The sequence below is a fragment of the Solanum lycopersicum genome, chromosome 1 (assembly GCF_036512215.1).
Source record: "Solanum lycopersicum chromosome 1, SLM_r2.1".
NCBI lineage: Eukaryota > Viridiplantae > Streptophyta > Magnoliopsida > Solanales > Solanaceae > Solanum > Solanum lycopersicum.
The window spans coordinates 78,147,437-78,168,782 of NC_090800.1; the positions used below are offsets into that span (position 1 = coordinate 78,147,437).

Genomic DNA, 21,346 nt, shown 5'->3' on the forward strand with positions numbered 1-21,346 from the left:
AAAATATTTTTAACAGATTATATAATATTTAAAATGTCGAAGAACAAAAATTAAAAAGCACCCTTAAATGGTTACATATATGCTTATGACTACTTATATACAGTTAAATTTCACTGGTATCTGAACATGTGCAATCAAATTGTACTGGAAAACAACTTTACAATAATTTTATATTCATCTAAAATATTTTAGAATTTTGATATTGTAATAATCAATTCAAAACAAATAATTATTTTTCAAAATATAAATTTGACAGTTTACCCATGAATTTAGAGTGTCCTAAAAAAGTATGAAAACAACGTGAGCAAAAGATGAATATGCAAAACAAAAAACTTGTTTTAAGCCTTGGCCAAATTGCTAAAACAAACACACAAAAATAACAGTACTAATTATAGTATGATAATGTCATCTACCATCATGAGTTACAACCAGTAGGAGCAGAGCTTTCTAATCTCTAGAAAATTCACATTAAAACTGCAAATCCAGCAAGATTAATCTAAAGTACCACAAAATGGCTCAAAAACAATGTTCAACCTCTGACCAGAAAAGAGAATTTGTACACCACGCAACGAAAGGTAACAATAAAACAGAACCAACCAACGTCTTATATGTAAGTCTGGTAAAAATGAAAGCAAACTTGCAGCAAACACACTATGCAATGTGCAGTAACCTTGAAATTTTGATCTGCAACGATCAGTAGTTCCTTTGAGCCCACCATAGAGAACTATGGGAATCAGCAGTTGCTCATGCTCTTGGCATTCAAAGTTGCAACATACGCAGCAGCTAATAACCAATTTAGCAGTCAACGTTTTTGCTTTTGAGGTACAAAACGTATTCCTTGCTTTCCAAGTTCCACGTTCATCTTCTTCCCATCATCAAAAGCAACAGACACAACAGGTGAGCCTTCAAAAACTTCTGCAACTGTTCCTATATGCCTGGAAAAGAAAATGAATTGAAAGGTCAAACTAGCAAACCTCAAAGAAAGTGGTGTACAGATTTATATGAATGCTTTGCTATACAATTTTAATATATAAGAAACAGGAAGGGAGTCACGCTAGTTAAAATCTCAAATGAAAATTGTAACTATAGATAATGTGCTCCTTTTCTTTATCCTACTATATCCCTGTGTCCAAATGCAATTCACTTGCTCTACTGATTGCTTTTTTCACATTGCTATCATGATTAATAATCCAGAATATTACAGCACTTATTTCCATTGAAGTTGCATAAATTTTAAGTATGCATAGTAGTCAGCTTGGCAATTAGCTTACCAGGTATTATCAGACGAATGATGAATTTCCACTCTCTTTCCTTTTGCATCTTTTCCCAACTTCTGCAGTATCCAGTTAGCATCCAAAAACTCATCCATTGTATTGTCTTCATACTGCTGTGATAAATTATCATCAGCCCTGGTTGATGATTTTTCTCCAAAGGCTGATGCTCTCTTTCTTTTAGACCTCTGGCCCTTAACCACGCTTTTATCCTCCTCTCCTGGAGAAGCCCATGCATTTTGACTTTCATGGCAAGGATTCTTGTACTTGAGCTTTAGGAGAGGTTTTGGATCCTTTCTCGCTGAATTTGATACTGAAGGTGTGCTATTTTTCAAGTCATTTAGGTCATCACAAGAAGCGGGCCCAGCTTCGGCATGTTTTACAGAAGCCAACTTATTGTCCCTTGTAGCAGGAGCTTCAATTCCAGCCCTTATAATAATACTACCGTCATTGCTTCCTTTACCTAAGATACCAAAAGTCTTGAGCGGAGGATAAGGTCCAGATCCAACGGCAAATTTTCCACCAACTTTGGCAGGGAAATTAGTACCTTTGGAGCTAACTTTCTTGATCTTCAATAAGTTGCTTTCTTTACCCCTATGATTTTGACCCTTTATTTGGTCCATATGATTCACCTTATGTCCTTCAGACACAGAAATGAGAGCCAAAAGAAAAGTTATTAATGAAATACTAAAAGTATGCTTCTAAAAGCAACAAATACAATATTATCTTCTTTCCCCACCCCCGACATAGAAAGTAAACAATTTACAACACGTCTTACCTTTTCCACCACCGAGTTTATCTGCAGTGTCATTCCTTTCCGAGTTCTCATTCTCACTCAGCTGAACTAGATCCTCACTACCTGATGAACAAGAAAGTATATCTAAGAATATTTTTTGATTAGGTAAATAATTTTATGAGTGTTGGGAAAATCTCCCATATAAAAGAGGTATACCAAAAAGTAGAGAATCTACACCATATAAGAACAAGCATAGAGTATTGAAGCTAATAACTTGATCTCATGAGATTTTGCTGCCTTGATCAAGCAATTTAGACATTGAATTGAAAGAATTTTACGGAACAATAGATGGACAAGCAAATCCAGAAATCGAATTTGAAAAACAAATAGGAAATAACAGAAGTCACCTACATGTTTCGACAGTGAGCACATTAGTTTACAAATTAAACCAAATTTCCTAAAATTCCTAAGGGTGTGTATGGGTGGGTGGGGTGGAAGTGTTAACATGAGAAAACAATAATAATATGCAGCATGAACTTTAATAACTTTAGGTAATATAACTTCTAATCTATAGTGGGTCATTAGCATCCTCCGAACTCTTCAGCAGCAAGTATTCACACAGAGGAAAGAATCTCAACTAATGTAGCATAGAAAATAGAGAAGGAACGCCATAGCAGAAAAAGAATCAGAAAATTTTACCAGGTAAAGAATAGATCTTCCATTCCCAGACCAAAAGAAAACCAAATATACATGTCATGTCACCTTTATTTGTACTAAATATATATATATATAAGAGAACCCTCTGGTTTATGCCAGAGTGCATCCATTAATACATCAAATTCAGCGTTCTGAGAAAAGGGAAGAAGTCTGTGAGTAAGATGTACATAAGTGCTACTCCTTTAAGATTTGTCAAGATCATTAAAAGAAACAAGTTTTAAGGCTTACATTTTTATCATATTTTAATAAATGATTGCATTTTTATGTCAAACATTGAGGACGTGACTTAAAATCTCATAAAGAAGCAAAAAAAAGGAAAAAGAAAAGAACAAACATCAGTTCACATGATAACAAAAACACAGTCCTCATATGCCAAATAGGCAATCAATTCATCAAGGAAAGGAGAAGAAATATTCTGCATAAGTTTACAACCATGCTAGTTTTTTATCTACAACAAAATGCATTCGAGAACGTACATTACAGATACTTTTGACTTCTACTAACAAAAAGCAACCCAAGAATAACGGTACTTTGTGATAATCCTTAGCCAATTTATATGTTTTTTCTTAATAACTAAGTATATTAGAGATACTTATGACTTCTACGAACAAAAAGCAACCCAAGAATCACGGTATTTTGCGATACTCCTTAGCCTTCTTATAACAAAGATATCCTTAGTTATAAGATGGCTAAGGAATATCATAAAATACCGTGATCTTGGGTTGCCCATTTTTTTTGTATAAATCATAAGTATCTGTAAGTAACTAACCATTTTCTTGTGAATACAAAGTTACCTTTATCCAAAAAAAAAAAGAAAAGAGAAGAAGATATCCTTGATGGCCAGTGACATAAGCGTCAAAACTGTAGAGATAACGAGCACACCCATCTACACTTCTTCACTTAAATATCAGGCTTTTGTCAGCGGTAGGGTTTGAATCCATAACATGTGCTTAATCCATAAATCACACAATGCATCCTTACCACTTAAACCCCAAGGGAAACTAATATATGAAGTCCTTACCAAACACAGATGAAAATCTTCAAGGATAAAAAAATGCACAGAGGAAAACTATACATCTTTCTCACTGGCGGAACGTTTTGTCTAGATGAGATAACAATTTAGAAAAACATAGCTTTTGTGACATAAGTGACGCAAGCTAGTAGAAAAGCATATTTACAGTCATCATATTCTATCGAGAAGCCATGCAATAGTTTTTATAAACAAGATTAATCCAAGTAAAAAACCAGAAAGAAAGAGGAACCTGAAGACAACTTATAGATAAACATTTACCATTTGAAGTAGCCAATTCTTGCTCTTTCTGACAGCTTGAAGCATCGTACTTCGGAGAATCTGCTATGTTTTTATTCTGCGAGCCCAAATGTATAACAAACTTTGGCCCCTTAGAGGTCTTTGGCATGCTTGTTTGAATTCCAACATCATCCTCATCCAAATGCTGAGGCTTGATACCTTTCATTTGGACTGTCCTCTTACCCATGTCTCCAGTAACCTCATCAATGAATTTGTGCTTTATGACCCCTGCCTGATTAATTGAACATATACCTTTTGTAAAACTACCAACAGGAGAAGAAAAGCTTTCAAGTTCCCCATAAGCCTGCAGTTCTTCATTCTGGACATCACCAACACTATATCCACCAGATGGAGCATCCGGATGTCCTTCCTTGTGTCCAGTTAATCCCTTCTTTTTACCATATTTCTTGTAAGAAGATTTCTTTCCATACTCCTTGCTCTTTTTGGGAGATTTGCCAACTAAACCTTTAAGAGAAAACTTCAAAGATCGACTGTGTTCATTTTTTACTACAGGAGTACCATCTTCATCATCTGAGAAGGATGAAATAGAAAATATTTCATCTTCAACTGGCAACCCAGCTCCTGCCCTCAAACTTGCAATTAAATCCCTATCAGCTACATCTCTCCTCCTCCAAAGCTCCTGAACAGCATCCTCAAGATTTCTCCCCTGAGAACATTAATAGAAAACTTTTAGGATAGAGTTCTCGTTTAACTTTTCTTGTGAAATTAATCACAGCCATAAACACACCTGATAACTATTTCCACGGCATGTTGGACATGCATACGGCAAATTTCCATCCACTTGAAACTGCAAATATTTTTCATCACTGCAAAGCAAATACCCAATTTCAAATTAGAACTTCCAACGGAGTCCCTCTCTCAAAGCTTCACTGAAGTACAATCAAGGTTACATAATTTAACAGCTATATATCGCATGAATGACATGAGAACAAATTGGCAAACTACAACGATGTCAAGATATTTATATAGTGAAGGGAAGAAGAGGAGCTTTCTGGAAATTAGAACTAGCGCCCTGTCAACTGACTCGACTCTTAACAAGGCAGAATGCAGCATAAACTGCAGTCCCCAAAATGCCATTCAGTTATTCAATGAAATAATAATAGTCAGTCGGGAATGAGGAGACTTCTAGGAAACACTTTTTACATTTTAACTTTAAAAAATCTGCTGCAAGAACACCACAAAAGGCATAGTATGCTGTCAATAATAAATTTGTGATATTTATTTCCAGAACAGAAACGTCTAACCTAATGCACATCCATATTTGCTCCCATGTAAAGAAACAAAATTGCACTTCATGAGAAAGGCACCATAGCAAAACCAATTAATTAATTATCTTAAAAGCAATATCTAAGATAAACCTGATGCCATCACATTGGCAGTGCACCCAGCGCTGGCACATGTCACAGCAGACCATAGGTGTTGATTCAGAATCTCTATAGACCTACATTACAAAAAAAATAATTAATTTCATTCCCCATAGATATATGAGAAGAAAAACACTCGGTTGCTTTGGATAGGCAATGAAAGCAAAAGGCATCATGTTAATACTAGCAGACAAATTAGCAACTCCACATTAGTAAATCACCATAGTACAAAGAACCTCCTTGTAAAATTAAACAAAGAGAAGCTCAGATAACATAAACAGCCATAATATCTACCTTCAAACAAACAGGACAGTAGTTTCCCTTCTCAAATAATCTTCCACAGGCATCACAACAAGTGTATCCTAAAAACCACCTGTCAGAGATCAAGATATCAATAGTTCAGAGGCCATAGAATATGCAATGCCATAAATGAATTTCATAGGATATGCAAAGCCTTTAATAATTTACATAGGATATGCAATGCCCTAAATGATTTCCATACATCAGAATATGTAGCGTAAACTAAATGGAACTCCTACATGATGCTCCTCTCCAAAGATGCAGAAAAAACAACATAGAGAAGTACACAAATAAGCATTTCAACTAAAATGAAGTTAATTAGAGTGTTCAATTAACGTTTATAGCAAAACTTGAATCTAAGAGAATGTCCCACTAGCTGCTCATGGTCCCATACTACATACCTCTTGCTCAGTCCGTTTCCTGGAACATTAGAACAACAGCTGTGGCACTTTGTGTGTTTAGGGCATAAATAAGGCCCACTGCTAATGTTCTGCACATCCCAAAAACAACTTAGTATAATCTACTTTTATCATTATACAAAACTAAAAGAGTAAGACACGAGAATTCACCTTGTGTGGAGGCTGCAGACAGTAACAGTGATAAGCTGCATCACACCTTTTGCAAAACATGAACTTGTTTGGGTCTCCAGTTCTTTGACAGCCCTACATAAAACAAGGAGCATAGCATACATACAGTCAGTATATAATGAGCAATATAGTGAGCATAAGAACACGAGTTGAACAATAACAGACATCAAATAGCCAAAAATACAATAATCACATGAGCATGATCCAGAATGCATGTTCAATTATCAAACAGAAGAGTTGCTTATGCAAAAGAGTTTCTTTGAAAAGAAAAAGAGCAGCATATAGTTTCATTTATAATCCTACTCGATAGGGACACTTCCTCACCCACTTCCTTACACATGTAACACCAACTGACACAAAGAACGCATACCTTCCTTGGCACCCTTAAGATCCATATTGCTATATGGAAAAAGTCATCTCCTCCCTAACCAATAGTTTCTCATAAAAGGACTTCACATAGAACATCCCATTATTTCCAAACCCAACCTCCAAAAATTGGAATCAAAGAACATTCCATTGTTTCCAAACCGCTCCAAACATTGGAATCAAAGAACATTCCATTGTTTCAAAACCCCACCTCCAAACATAGAAATAATCAACTGGATTGACTTGTCTATGTAGTAAGGCTAGGATTCTGTATATCCTTAAAAATTCTTGTTCTTTTTTTCTTCAAAGATAACACTTTCCTTTGTATGCAAGTTCCCATCTTCAACTGCTGCTGATTTTGAGCTTCTTTTTCAACTTTATGTATAGTTACTACAGCAATTTAATATTAAACTGAATGCTGCAAAATAATTGTTCACAAAAAAAGAAAATGAAAGCAACTCACCGTATAGTTGTCATGTTTTGGGCAGCTATTAAAAAGTAAAACCAACTATGTTTCATTGTATTTTTTAAATGAATCAAAAGTTTTACCTCACAAAGCCGGCATGAGGGACATGTCCATGAGCTCCAATGGAAGAGATCTGTTGGAAAGGGCACATTGGCAAAAGTACATCACTAGGAAAGGGCACATTGGCAAAAGTACATCACTAGGAAAGGGCATATTGGCAAAAGTACATCACTAAAAACTGACAAATCTTGTGGCCTATGAGAGTACCTCTATGTTGACCCCACACTTTCAAGCAGCTTCGGTGATACTTCTTACCGCAACATTTGCATGACATAAATTTCCTTGCACTTTCACCTCCTTCATTTTCACCGGAAAAGCATAGCCTACACATCACTTTGACATTCGATAGACCCTGTTCTTCTCCACCAACATCTTTCATGGAGCCCTGAGGGCAGATATTTATTTATAAATAAAAAGATTGAATACTATCATGTAAAAATTTATGATTCCAGCTCCCAGCCTCCACAACCCCAAGAGAAAAAGAAATGAATAACAGTAGAATGAGCAATGAGAAGGGGTTATAACAAGTTCAGTAACAGCGCCCCTATAGAATACAAAAATTCTGCTGGTGAGTGACAACAATTAGGTTGAATGTGAGGAACGACAAAAGAAACATCCCAACCATTATTTAGATTTTATATCGAAATGACTTCTACATTCAAATTCATTAAAATCTATGTTTTTTAGAACTGCGGTTCCTAACCTCCACATCTCCAGACTCAAACCGTCTAGCAAAATCCTCAGCCGCCATAGATGCAGCAGCAGCTTTCTTCTGCAAAGCAGCACGCTTAATCTGAGCTGAAGCAATAGCAGATGCCTCCTCACCATCCCCGCCGCTTCCACCACCCCCATCACCAACAGGCGCCTCTGGGGGCGGAGCAACATTAAGCTTGGGCACCTTAACCTGAATTGTGGCAGGTTGTTTGGCCTTAAGACCCCATGGGTCCTTTATAAACTCCTCAAGTCTAGTCACATCTCTGAAGAACTCATTTTTACCCTTTGAAAAACCATGTGGGCAGAAGCAGATCTTTCGGCTGCACCAAAAAATACCAAAACACTCAATTGGGTCAGAAATTCAAAAGAAAACAACAAAACACAAACCCAAGAAACCGATTTCACATCCATTGATAAAGAAAGAAAAAGAGAAAGCTAACAGATCCTCACGCTACACCAAAAAATCACCAAAACCCAGATCCAAAAACGCTTGATGCGTCATAAAAAACCCCACTAAACCACTTAAAACCATAAAACAAAGAAACCAATTTGCCTTGATAACAGAGAGTAGCCAGAAGAGTGATTAAACAAAGTGAGAAAATAAACAACATTTTAAATAAATAACTCAAAAATAAAGGAATCTTGAAAAGAATGTAGTACCAGGTGATTGGGCAAGCTGTGTGAAAGGCCATACGCGAGATAAAGATTTTTGTAAATGAGGAATTTTGGGAGAAATCCCTTTGGGGGAAGAGAGAGAGAGAGAGAGAGAGAGAGAGAGAGGAGGGGGTGTCTTATGAGAGTTTGGGTTTGTTTATAGGTGAGGCAACCATCGATGTTTTCAAAATGTTGATAGAATCCATGATTTGTATAGAAGTGTAAAAAAAGGTCAAAAATTCAAAAAAGGAAAAAGATTTAATAGGAGAAGAGAGTTCCAAAAAAATACATATAGGCATTGTGAGTAGATTTTCATGATTTATTTTGACCATAAAAATTTGATCAGATTTAGAAATCTGGTTTTTAAATATTTTCAAGTTCCCACCCTTCGGGGTGGCCGGTTTGAGTCTGGGACTTCCATGTTGGAGGTCTCAAGTTCGAAACCCCTTGCAGGCGTAAGCAAGGGTTTGCCTTCTTGGTCGAGCTTGTCGCACCAGGCAAGCCTGGTGCGGGTTACCTCTCCTATGTGGTTTGCGAGTTATTGCATAGGAGTGGGGGTTTTACCCTCTGCGCACCCAAAAGGTAGTTGCTACGGGTTTCCGTTATCATAATATTTTTTTTTATATTTTCAAGTTCCCACCAATTTTTGGGGTTTTTTTTGGAACATGACTAATACTACGAGTCAAGGGTCATAAATCTGTTTCTAGCTAAAGATCTAACTGAAAGTCCAAGCAATACAAGGTTAGCAATGACCGGTGTAACATCTCGCAACTAGAAACGACTAGAAAAGAGGTTAAAATCTGAAAAATGTTTATTTTTGAAAAGAAAAAGAAAAATCTGGAAATAGGAAATTGAGTTTTGGTCATTTTCAAACAACTAGTTTTAGGAATAGTTCCAGATATGGTTGGAAAGCCCCCATAATAACTTTCCAACGCCGCCGAGTTCGCATGAATTTGATATCTTATGAATGAGTTATGTCTTTCGGAAGTTGGACTGTTGGATTAAGAAAAGTCCAATCCGGATTTGGGAAGGGCAAAGTTGTCTTTTCCTTACCCAGGAATTAATTGGGATAAAATCAGACCTTTGTTCAGTTTTAGCAAATGGAAAACATACGCTAGGGCTTGGAGAAGAGAGAAAGGAAGAGAAAAGAGGAGCAAAATCAGAGCGCTTAAGCTTTACGCATAGTATTCATTGGGGGTGATCCCTAAAATGTTACGTGAGATCGCATAGTGTTGGGCTAGTTCACCCACACGCCAATCTTATTTCAATTTAGCGAATCTAAGATATTTGAACGTTAAGAAAGTGAATTCTTGAAGAACATTGTTGAAAAATTCGTGTTTTCTGGTGAATTTTCGAGCTAAATCTATTACGTATTGAGGGTATTAATGATCCAGAGTGTTTGGAGAAAGAATCATGAAAGTTTAGAGGGTTTAGAGAAGAAAAACGAAGGTCACAAATCAGAGATTTTCCGGGCAAGGGCTGGGGCGCTGCGCCTGCCAGAGCGCCACAAAAGTTCTTCTAAACTTTGGCCTCTGGCTCTCCGTGCCTCTCAGAGCGCCATGGACGTCAGTTCTCCCCATTCTTTTTCCACCATTTCGTACTAGTTCCTAATTGATGTACCTATGTTTCTTAGTTGATTCCAACACTCCAAGGTACATCTAAACACGATGAAATCATTCATAAACATGAGATCATGAACCATGAATCCATAATCCAATTCAAGGAGAGTTAAGATCAAAGTCAAAGAAGTTAAGAGTCAAGTCTAGAAGTTAGGAAGCAAGTCGAAGCAATGTTCTTAAAGGTTTTCAAGAGTTTTTAGCAACGTTTTAACTTTGTTCTTAAGACTCAAGTTTCAAGTTAAGTAAAGAGTAAAGAGTTAAGTTTATTTATCAAAAATTACAAGAGAACTAAGTATTCCCTAAGAGTTTATAAATGTTTTCATATTTAAACTCAGAGGAAACTAAGATCTGCCAAAAGAGTTTTGAGCAAGAAAAGGGAACATTGATTCCAAGAGAGCTTTTGAAGCTAAGTGTTCGAGCAATTACCTCAACCATAGAAAGAAATTGTTTTAAGAACACATGAGTTAAGTATATTTTTGGAATAGTATTGAGCACCGACATGGAAATGTGAGTTCATTTAACTCAAGTCTCCATAAACCATGTACACATCATGAATATCAAAGGGTCATACTTTTAGATGATCACTTAAGTTAAACTAGTGGATCCACTAAGTTAAGTAAGGTCCTATACCGATGGCAAGGTATAGGATGGTCCTCGACAGCGTGAGATAAAACATTGTACCATCACTTAGACTCAGCAATGGTTGTCGACTGAAGAATCTCCCACAAAAGTTATAATATTTTAAATGAGTAAAGTTAAGTTTGTTATTGGTTTATCTTTAATGAACCAAGTGTTTTCAGTTGCTTTAAAGTTTTATATATATATACACATATATATATGTCGCATGTATTTTTACTGTTTTATATTGAGTTGAGTATCCATGAGTTGAGTAGAGTCAAGGTAAGTGCTTCCTTCTTACTCTTTTTCAAAGCTTAAATTGTTTTAGCATTCGAACTCGCATACTTGTACATTCATTGTACTGATGCCGGTTGGTCTGCATCATCTTATGATCCAAGCGCAGGTAACTTTGGTCAGATCCGGCGTACCGTTGGTCCAGTGAGCAGCTCAGAGAGTCAGTTGGTGAGCCTCCCTTCATTCCGGAGGACATATTAATCATTTAGTTATTGTTTTAAGTTATCAGTTGTAAGGATGATTGGGGGTACTATCCCAACATCCCTCTTTATTTTAGAGACTTCATAGACAGATAGTATCAATTTCTTTAGTCTAATCATTTCACTTGTAAATGATTAAAGACTTAAGTTGTCATTTTGACTTAAGTATTACTTTTAAGTTATTTCTTGAGTTATCTCTTGTGTTTAATTCTTCCGCTGAGTAAGTAAGTCAGGCTAAAGGTCTGCTCAAAGCCAGCAATGGTCTTTGAGTGCCGGCTACGTCCAGGTTGTAGGCTCGGAGCGTGACAACCGGCTTGGAAATATATTATAATGAAACTAACGAAAGTTCAATTTTGATTATTTTCTTGAATCAAGCTGGCATGAGAAAATGGAGTTGTAATCCACAAGATGAGAGAAAGGAACAAGTAAAAATCAAAAGATTGATCATAGAAGAATTAAATTTTGATTCTCAATTCCTGTGAGGAACAGAAAGTTTAAAGAGCTTACATAGTTCATTATACGAGTCATCATCATCAATTGACACTCACGGGAACATTTGTATTTGCAGCAGTTACGCACATGGCCTCAACAACAAACTTTCCTTGTAGAAATAATATATTTGATGTATCAAGCAAACAAATCCGAACCTTTGCATACAAAAACACCTGTGTCAAGCTACTCCAGGGTTAACTTTCATTTAATGGAGAAAAAGTATCAGTTATGGTCTGAATAAAAGCTAGAAACTTATATTTTAGATAGAAAAAGCATAAGAAACTTAAAATTAATTTCACCATAGCCATATGGAATTGCCAGTTGTGTAAATTTTGTCAAGTTCTCCAAATTGTTTCCCCCAATTTGAAGTATTACACCAGATGCAAAGAATCTATCCTGGTATATTAGAAAAATTCATAAATGTCATATTTCACTACACGATATAAACACACAAGCATGAGTCAGTGACAAGTTGCTCTTAAAGGTCCAAGCCACTAGCGCAATAACATATCAGTACAAGAAAATTCCTTTTGCAGATCTACCCAGGTTACAAAAATATATCTGGGTCCCCTTCTTTGCCACGTATGTAAAACCAAAGAAATTTATATTCTTTTCTAGGAAACCACCTAACTGGGAGAAGGGTCTTAGTGTAGGGAAATGAAAATGACCAACTAATTTGGTTGACTCAACCCCTTGAAAGACAACCCAAAGATTCTATAGTTATAGAAATATAAAGAATATGATTCATCGAATTAGTTAATCAAATACAAGTGTCAGGTGCCATCTATAGAAGTGTTAACTGTAAGCTTCTCTTTGTAGAATGTCAGATTACATCATGTAGAAAGAAGGTAAGTAACCACAGAGACATACATCCAATATTTCTTTTTTATCATAAAATTGGGTCTAGCAGCAAGAGGATCTAGATCAAAGAAAGTCTGTATGATTTTTGTAATTCTTTTGGGAAATTATCATTTGACCCCTCTCGATATGTTTGATCAGTGTAACAAATCGAAATTTGGAAAAAAGGAGGAAAATAAATTTCTGAACTAAAATCTGGTTTACGGGTCCCATCTACGGACTGTTGGAGGTTTTACGGGTCGTAGATGGCAATAGTAGGAAGTAGGTAAAGTAATTTTCTAAAATTGAGTCCTAATAACCATTTTACGATTCACCAGGACGGTCAGTCAACTATTGTATGAGTCGTAGGTGAGTCCCGGACTTTGTGAAATTTTAAGGGGTAAAGTTGGTTTCTATTGTTGGCATGTACAGATCGTCGGAAAACCTACGAGCCATACATGGGTTCCGTCAAAAGTTGATCCAAAATAATAGTTTGGACTATAGGTGAGGCTCGACAATTATTTTTAAATGGCTTTTGGGTTTTCTCCTAAATGATTTAACCAAGAACTATTTCGTTTAACCTACTGCCCTAAGCTATAAACGTTTTAAGCCCCAAATTTACCCATTTCAACTCATCTCCTAAATTTCCTAAGCTTGACCAAATTCATCACCTCAATTCTCTCAAGTCTAAAGAGAAAGAAAAAGAGTTAGTGTTCCATTCAAGTCTCCAAATTCTCCATTTTCTTGAGCTTAAAGGATCAAAGTATGTGTGTATTGTATTAAGAGAAAATGATCAAAATGATCCCTAATGTATAGAGGTTACATTATTTGATCCTTAATATATTCCACATGATCCATATAGTCCTTAATATATTATAAAAGATGCTCAATATGGTCTTTGCCCTAAAAGTAACACATACATCCGTCAAATTTATCTGATGGCCCCACTAAAATATAAAGTACCCAAAGCTCCCATTCTCCTTCATCAACTGAAAAGCTTAGCCGAATTATTCCTTTCTCTTTCTTCTCCCTTCTCTGTTCTCCGGCGATCACAATATTCTAAGCTATTTGCACCGCCGCTCGTCCACCGGCCAACCGCTGCTCTCCGTCCCTCCTACATCCCTACTCTGTTCCCTCTGTTCTAGCCTATATTCAAAGATAGGATTTCTAAAAAAATTAAATTTATTGTTTAGTTAGATAATTAGTTTGTTTTTCACATTTTTAGGCAACGTTTTTCAGCTTTTTAAATTTGCCACAATGGGCTTATGAAGCATCAACCAAGCAAATTTCATGTCAAGATATTGTAAAAACGAATTCACAATTTATATAAAACAAGATGAACTCGTTCCTTAAACTTTTTATCAAAAGCATAACTTAATAGTTTGAACCACATTTTTGAGATGTAATATTCTTAAAAGTGGAAGAGGGATCCGGCTGAGGCAAAAATAAACGCACAAGCTCTCTGGAACAAAGCTTTTGATGGGAAGACATGGAGAATGAGGGAGATAGTAAAGATTTTGATTGTTTTATTTATTTAGTGAGGTCGGTGTTAAATTTAACAGAGGGATTTGTTATGTTTAGGGAAAAGAACCAAAATGAGTACATTCTATAATACATTAAGTACCATATGCATCATGTGAAATATTTTAAGGATCAAAATAAAGCAATTCCTATATATTAAGGACCATTTTGATCATTTTCTCAGTGTATTCACCGATGGAGTACGTTCCTCCATAGGTCCCTAAGGATTTCAACTTCTCAACTAAATTTCCAATTAATAAAATTAGGGTTTCACTTCAATGAATATGAGTTTCATTCAATTATGACTAATTAAGCCTTCTAATGTATTATGTAATGTGAATATATGATATTTAGTTGAAATTGCATTTAACCATGCCTAATTTAGGCTTTAACCTGTGAACTATGAATTATGAAGATATGCATGTTTTCATAAAGTTATTGTAAACGAATGATGGTTTGAAAAGAGAGTATTGATGTTATTGTGAAAGGATTTCTCACTTACTATGATGATCATGATTGTGAAAGGTACTTCTCACAAATGAATTCACATTGGTGTAAAGTTTTCTCATTTATGTTGAATAATGTTTTTTTTGGAACCCAGGATATAACCCACAGCCGCTACAACCTCTGTCACAGCCTCTAACCTTCGGGTGAGCACTTTGTGCGCACTGGGTAAACTTCCCACAGTGTAATAGCCTGCAAACCACATAGGGGATGTAAACTGCACTAGGCAAGCCCTATGCAACAGACTCAACTCAGAAGGCATTGAGGGGATTGATCCCAGGTCATCCGTGTGGATAACCACCCTCCAAACCAACTGAGTCATCCCGAAGGACTGCTGAATTATGTTTAAGTAGTTATTCTATGTTTTGATCTTCATAGTTGTGGATTGATATTGATCACTGCCTAACCTATGTTAAAATGATATTTGACTTTTATCCATTCTGTTGGGATTTGGACTTACCACTAAGAGTGCTTTTATGTGGAAGCTCAAAGAGGGTAGTCTGTAATAGCAACCTCTAGTCCCAGGTTATATACCCGTATGATTTACTTAAATGAACTAGCTAGTGTTCCACTTCAACAAATGATGATATGTACAGATTCTACCTTGGCAAGTAGTTTGCCCTTCTTTTGGTATGAGGGATATACCAAATTCCATGATATGGTCTTATTGTTAGTTAAAGCTAATATCTCACGAAATGACTATGTTTTCTTCATAGCTTTTCTCATGTCCTTTATGTTAATATACTTGACCATGCTTTCATGATTTTCATGTGATCTCTTCTTTACAACTTTAAACGTCCCATTATGATCATGCCTACTCGTTTAAAGTTACTTATGTTATCATGCCTATGTTTATGCATATTGCCTCACAAATGTACTAATGCATACTTTTACCTATAGTGTTTCACTAATGTAAGGTCCAAAGCTCCTATCTCCCATACTCATGACTAGTGATCCTTCATAAATTTTGAATTGAAGTCCTCATGCTTAGAGGACCAAGACTCTTTATTACTTCATGTCATTTTCATTTCAAATTTTGTACGTGATGTATGGTAACGTCTCAATCACCTCCCTTATGATGTATTAGATGATCTTGAGACTTTATGTTAACATTCTGCTTTTGTTATACTCTTTTATGCGAAATGCTACCTTTTAAACTATGTTGTCTCTATTATCTTGTATGATGTATGCTAAGTGGTTTGTGTAAGGACTCTCAGGTCCTGATACGTCATGTCACGTCTAGGGTGTACTATGGGTCGTGACAATCAATGTATGAGACTAGACTTGAAACAAGATTAAAAAGTTAAAAGAGTTTTGGAATTTTGAAAACTTTTGTTGAAATTGGTAACGTAACATATAGGATATTGTTCATCTACAACAGAATCATAAGACATGGCAAGTTATTTAGGTCAAGTTGAATCCTTAAAGGATAAATTTGATTATCTTATGTCTTCTACCGACAAATTGGATAATTAGGAAACACAAAGAGACAGGTTTTTTATAGTTTTGGTTTTGATTGGGTTGCGAGCAGACCTAACCTCATTGCATGACCAAATTCTCTCAAGCCTATTTGTTCGTACCTTGGAAGAAGTATTCACAAAATTACTATGCATCACATCTACACCACTAAAGGTAAATTCATGTGATGTATCTTCATTGCTATCCAAACTAACAATTTTCAAGGTGGATATAAAAAAGGAAAAGGGAGGGTCAATAAACATTGCACTCATTGTAATAAGGGAGAAAATGTAAGAAAGGAATGTGCGCTTCTCTCCTTAAATTGCAATCATTGTAATAAGGGAGGGCATGTAAGAGAGGAAGGTCGACTTCTTCATGGTAAGCCTCCATGCAATAATGATTGTCCTCGACATACAACAAATATGGCTCCCTACACTTGAAGTCATGGATGGATCATCTTAACACTATAACTGGATCAAACTAAAATAACTACCTTCAGTACCAAACATCAAGGAAACAATCATCAACATCTTCAGTTGCTTGCACAATACAACAACTCATTTGCTTATGTAGCACAATCTTCATCTCAAAAATAATAGATTCTTGATTCCTTCTAACCACATTTATAGTAGCAAAAATATTCTCTCTACTCTCCTCACTACACCCCTTCTACCCTCTCTATTGTTACTTTGGCTAATGGATCAAACACTATAGTAAAAGTGATAGGTATAGCTCATCATTTGCCTTCCATAGCTTCAACATCAGTCTTTATTGCACCGCAGTGTCCATATAATCTAATTTCCATTAACAAATTAACGAAAAACTAAAATGTGATGCAACATTCCTTGATGATTTTGTTTTTGTGCAGGATTAGAGTATCGCATAGATAATCGAAAAAGAACATGAGTCACAAGGATTATACCTGCTCTCTATTCCAACATCACATGTTGCTTTGACTTCCACTGCTTCTTTTGAATTGCTCCATCGCCAAATGGGTCAACCGAGTCTCTTAAAATTGCATAATATGGTCCCCAAATTATCTAATTTATCTTTGTTAGAATGTGAGTCGAGTCAACTTGGGAAGCACAAAGCCTTATTCCCAAAGCGTGACAATAAGGCTACCTCTATATTCAAATTGTTCATTCAAATATATAGGGTCCAAGTCGTGTCAGTTCTTCCTTAGGCTTTCATTATTGTCTTTATTGATGACCACTCTCAGTGCATGTGGTTATTTTTAGTGAAAATGTATCTGAGTTAATCTCTATCTTTTAGAATTTTTTTGTTGAAATTCACAATCATTTTGGTATATCCACTAATAAGAAGTTAAGCAGTGATAACTCATGAAAAATACTTCACTACTTCTCTCGACCAACAAGTACTTATCTCTACAGATGTTAAAACTTTTTCCGAGACTTCTCTACATTTTTCTCCTAATGTGAAAAATCAAAAGGCTATATCAGTACTTCTTGTTCCAACCCCAGCTCCACCTCTAACTCTTAAGGTCTATCGTGATGACCTCATCCTCTTTCTCAGCTTGCTAATTCAGTTAGTATTTATAGCTCTATTCCAATTACACAAAGCAATCCTGGTAACTTATTACCTCGTCCAACAATGTCTTCTGCTTTGGTCGAGCACTTATCAAATGTTCTTCCCATTGATGTTCGCAAAGGTACTAGAACTACTATTAATCAAAACTCATGTTGATGTTTATTTAAGGAGTTAATACCTCAGATGGTCACTCAACTATGGACTCTTCTCTCAGAAAGTCACTCAACTTTCAATTTTCACTCAAAAGTCACTCAACTATGCACTTCTTTCTCAGAAAGTCACTCAACTTTGAATTTTAACTCAAAAGTCACTCAACTATCCACTCTTTCCTCAGAAAGTCACTCTTTATTTAACTTATCATCGTCTGCTACCTTCATATCATGCCTTCATCACTAGCTTATCAAGCATCAAAGTTCCCTAAGACTATGGCCAAAGCAATGTTTCATCCAAGTTAGAGATGATTGAAGAGATGATTATTTTGCATGATAATGGTACTTGGGAGCTTGTTCTTTTACTTAACTAAAGGCAAAACAACAATACGTTGTCGTCCGATATTCCCAGTTAAGGTGGTTCGGATAAAGTTATCGATCGTCTCAAAGCGACAGTGGTTGCAAAGAGATACACTCAAAATTATGGCATTGATTATGGAGATACTTTCTTACTAGTTGCTAAGATGGCTTAAGTTTGTCTTCTCATCTCTATGGCAACAATGAATCATTGGCCCCTTTTTAGTTGTACATAAAAAATGCATTCCTACGTGGAGAAATTGTAGAAGCAATATATATTGAGCAACCACCCAAGTTTGATGCTCAATAGGAGCCTAGACCAGTTTGTAAGCTTTGCCGATCTACATGGTCTCAAGTTGCCTCCTAGAGAATGGTCTAGTCATTTTTTAGCAGTTGACCAATAGTTTGGAATGATTCGAACATAAGTTGATCACTCTGTTTTTTATAGGCATTCATCTTATGACAAACATATCTTTTAATTGTTTATATTGATAATATTGTTATCACATGAGATGATCATAAGGTATTGCTAAATTCAAATAACACCTTTCAAGTCACTTTTAGACTAAGGACTTAGGCAAGCTGAAATACCTTTTGGGCATTGAAGTGGCACAATATGGCGATGGAATTGTTATTACACAAAAATATGCCTTAGACATTTCGAAGATGATGGTACGTTGTATTGCAAACAACTGGGCAGTCTCATGGATCCAAATACTAAGCTTATTCCACAACAAGGGAGCCATGAAAAGATCCTAATAGATATCGGAGACTTGTTGGCAAACTTAACTATCTCATGATCATGCGAATAAACATCTCATTTTTTGTTAAGTGTAGTAAACCAGTTTTGCAATCACCTTGTGATGGTCACTAGAATGTAGTGATTCGCATTCAGTGATATATCAAAAGCTCTCCGGGATAAGGTTTATTGTATGAAGACAAGGGAACACCAACATAATTGGATATTCTAACGCAGATTGGGTGGGATCTCCTTCTGACAAGTAGTCCACTTCAGGTTATTGTGTTCTAATTGGAGGCAATCTAATATCTTGGAAAAGTAAAAAGTAAAGTTGTTGTAGCTAGATTAAGCGCAAAAAGAGTATTGAGCTTATGTGGTTGAGACTTCTCCAAGAACTGAAGATGGAAGGAGTTAAACCAATGACATTGATTAGTGATAACCAAGTTGCACTACATATCGCTCCTAATGTTGTGTTTCATGAAAGAACGAAGCACGATGAGATAGATTGTCACTTCATTCGATAAAAGATCGAGTCTGATACATCACCACAAATTTTGTCAACTCAAAGGACTAACTAGCAGATATTTTCACAAAATCACTTTGAGGATCTAGAATTAACTTTATTTGTGGCATACTAGGAGCATATGACTTACATGTTCCAACTTGAGGAGGACTGATAATTATGGTATAATTGAATAAAGTAGATATGAGAATATTTAAAGATGGTATAATTTTTTTTTAACATCGGCGAAGTTTTAAAGGTGGTATAATTAGATAGTGTAGATATGAGGATATTCTCTAATCCCTTCACTTTGCGGTTAAACAGATCATATAATATTTTATTAGTTTCTTTCCTTATTTACATTATTCATAACAACTATTCAATTCCATCAACATGAGAAAATAATTGACGAATTCAATTCCCAAACCGCTTCTTCTTTTTCTTCTTCTTCTAATTTCTTAGAGTTAAATGAGTTAAATTTACTTGTACATAACATTTGCAATAATTGGGCAAAAATCAAGGTTTTTGAAGAGAGTCTGAGATAGAAAAATCAACAAATTTAAAATTTGAATATTAAAAGGAATTAGATTCTTGAAATTAGTGAAACTTATAGAAGAAAAATACCAAAATTGGAAGAGTGTAACATTTTAGAACATCCAAAGTAGGAGTATCACACAATTTAGGGCAGATTGGTCATTATTCTATACAATTATCACAAGTTTCAAAATTTTACATCCCTGATAAATTAAACTTGGATACATTGTTTTTCTCTCAAACTAATTTCTTAACAATCACTTGGGTATTTTTATCTGCCACTCACATATTTGACGAGTCAAAGTTAAACGTTCTACAATCCATGCTCATTCAGATAATGTCAAAAGAGATGGAATGGATAACGTATTGCAAGAAAAAAAAAAAACTCATTCAATCTTCCTATTTTTTCTCCACATAATCTACCTTTCCAGCTTCCACTAAAATAAAATATCACCTAAACAACTTCTATTTTTTCCATTGCTTAGTATCTTAATCATATTCCAGATATCAAAAATCTCAACACCACATTCCTACACTGAATACTTAAAAAAAAAAATACTGGAACAAACAGAAATTAGGAACTCGAGAACGAAACAACAAAAACTAAGAAAAGCACAAAATTAATACCAACAACTGAGAAGAAAGAAGAATATAAAAAGGTATGCATAAGTAAAATAGGGTTTAGGATTTTACAGGGAAGCAGAGAGATGAATCCAGTGGCGGTTAGAGAAGACTAAACGAATAAAATAGTCTCTCTACATATATTATTACCCTTTTTCTTACTTCCGTTTTCTTAATTTTATTTTAATAAACTACTGAACATGAATATATTGCACCGAATATATGAGGCAAAAAAATAAACTGAATTTTTTATGTTAGAAATATTATCTTGACGTAGTGGATAAGGTAGAACGCCTTTAAAGATAATAATAAGATATTAAGTTGAGATCAATATAAAAATAAATAAATTTTTTTCATCATGGCTTGAAAAAATACTTTTAGTAAAAATCTTTTTTATGTCATTGAATGATCAGAAAGAAAAATAAGATCATCTCAAGATGGTCATTCTTATCAAGCATATTTTGATTGGATCAATTTAAGGGCAATAACATTTGAAATCTATTTATGAGTATAATTTTTCATTGTTTAAAATTATTTCACAATTAATCTTTGCGATAAGAATATAATTAATGATATCTTTGAAAAAACCTTTTATCATATTTTGGAATAAGTTAAGCAAATAGTCACTTATATTTGGAAATTATTTAGTAATGTTATAAATTGTAATTGTTTTAATATTGATATTATAAAACAATATATCATAATAAAATATCATTTGAATAATTTCGAAAAGTGAAATCAAACATGTATTATCAGATAAATGCATTAGAACTATTCAAGAACTAGAG

At 35.2% G+C, this 21,346-nt stretch overlaps 1 protein-coding gene across 10 annotated transcripts; it reads right to left on the reverse strand.

Moving 5' to 3' along the window:
- Window positions 1–318: 318 nt before the first annotated feature.
- On the reverse strand, window positions 319–20,780 carry LOC101249121 (uncharacterized). Of its 10 annotated transcripts, none has more exons than XM_026031326.2 (15): window positions 17,031–20,780; window positions 12,088–12,184; window positions 11,804–11,971; window positions 7,901–8,231; window positions 7,405–7,582; window positions 7,221–7,270; window positions 6,288–6,380; window positions 6,120–6,208; window positions 5,713–5,791; window positions 5,413–5,495; window positions 4,782–4,860; window positions 4,016–4,700; window positions 2,050–2,130; window positions 1,272–1,911; window positions 319–935 (listed from the first exon to the last, which is right to left on the reverse strand). In XM_026031326.2, the coding sequence occupies exons 4-15, from the start codon at window positions 7,946–7,948 to the stop codon at window positions 803–805; spliced, it is 2,238 nt and encodes a 745-aa protein (XP_025887111.1). In that variant the 5' UTR covers window positions 7,949–8,231; window positions 11,804–11,971; window positions 12,088–12,184; window positions 17,031–20,780; the 3' UTR covers window positions 319–802. The 10 variants fall into 10 exon arrangements, with proteins under 10 accessions (XP_025887111.1, XP_025887115.1, XP_025887112.1 ...); XM_026031330.2 differs by having other exon boundaries at window positions 11,804–11,961; window positions 20,631–20,758; XM_026031327.2 differs by having other exon boundaries at window positions 20,631–20,758.
- Between the last annotated feature and the right edge of the window lie 566 nt (window positions 20,781–21,346).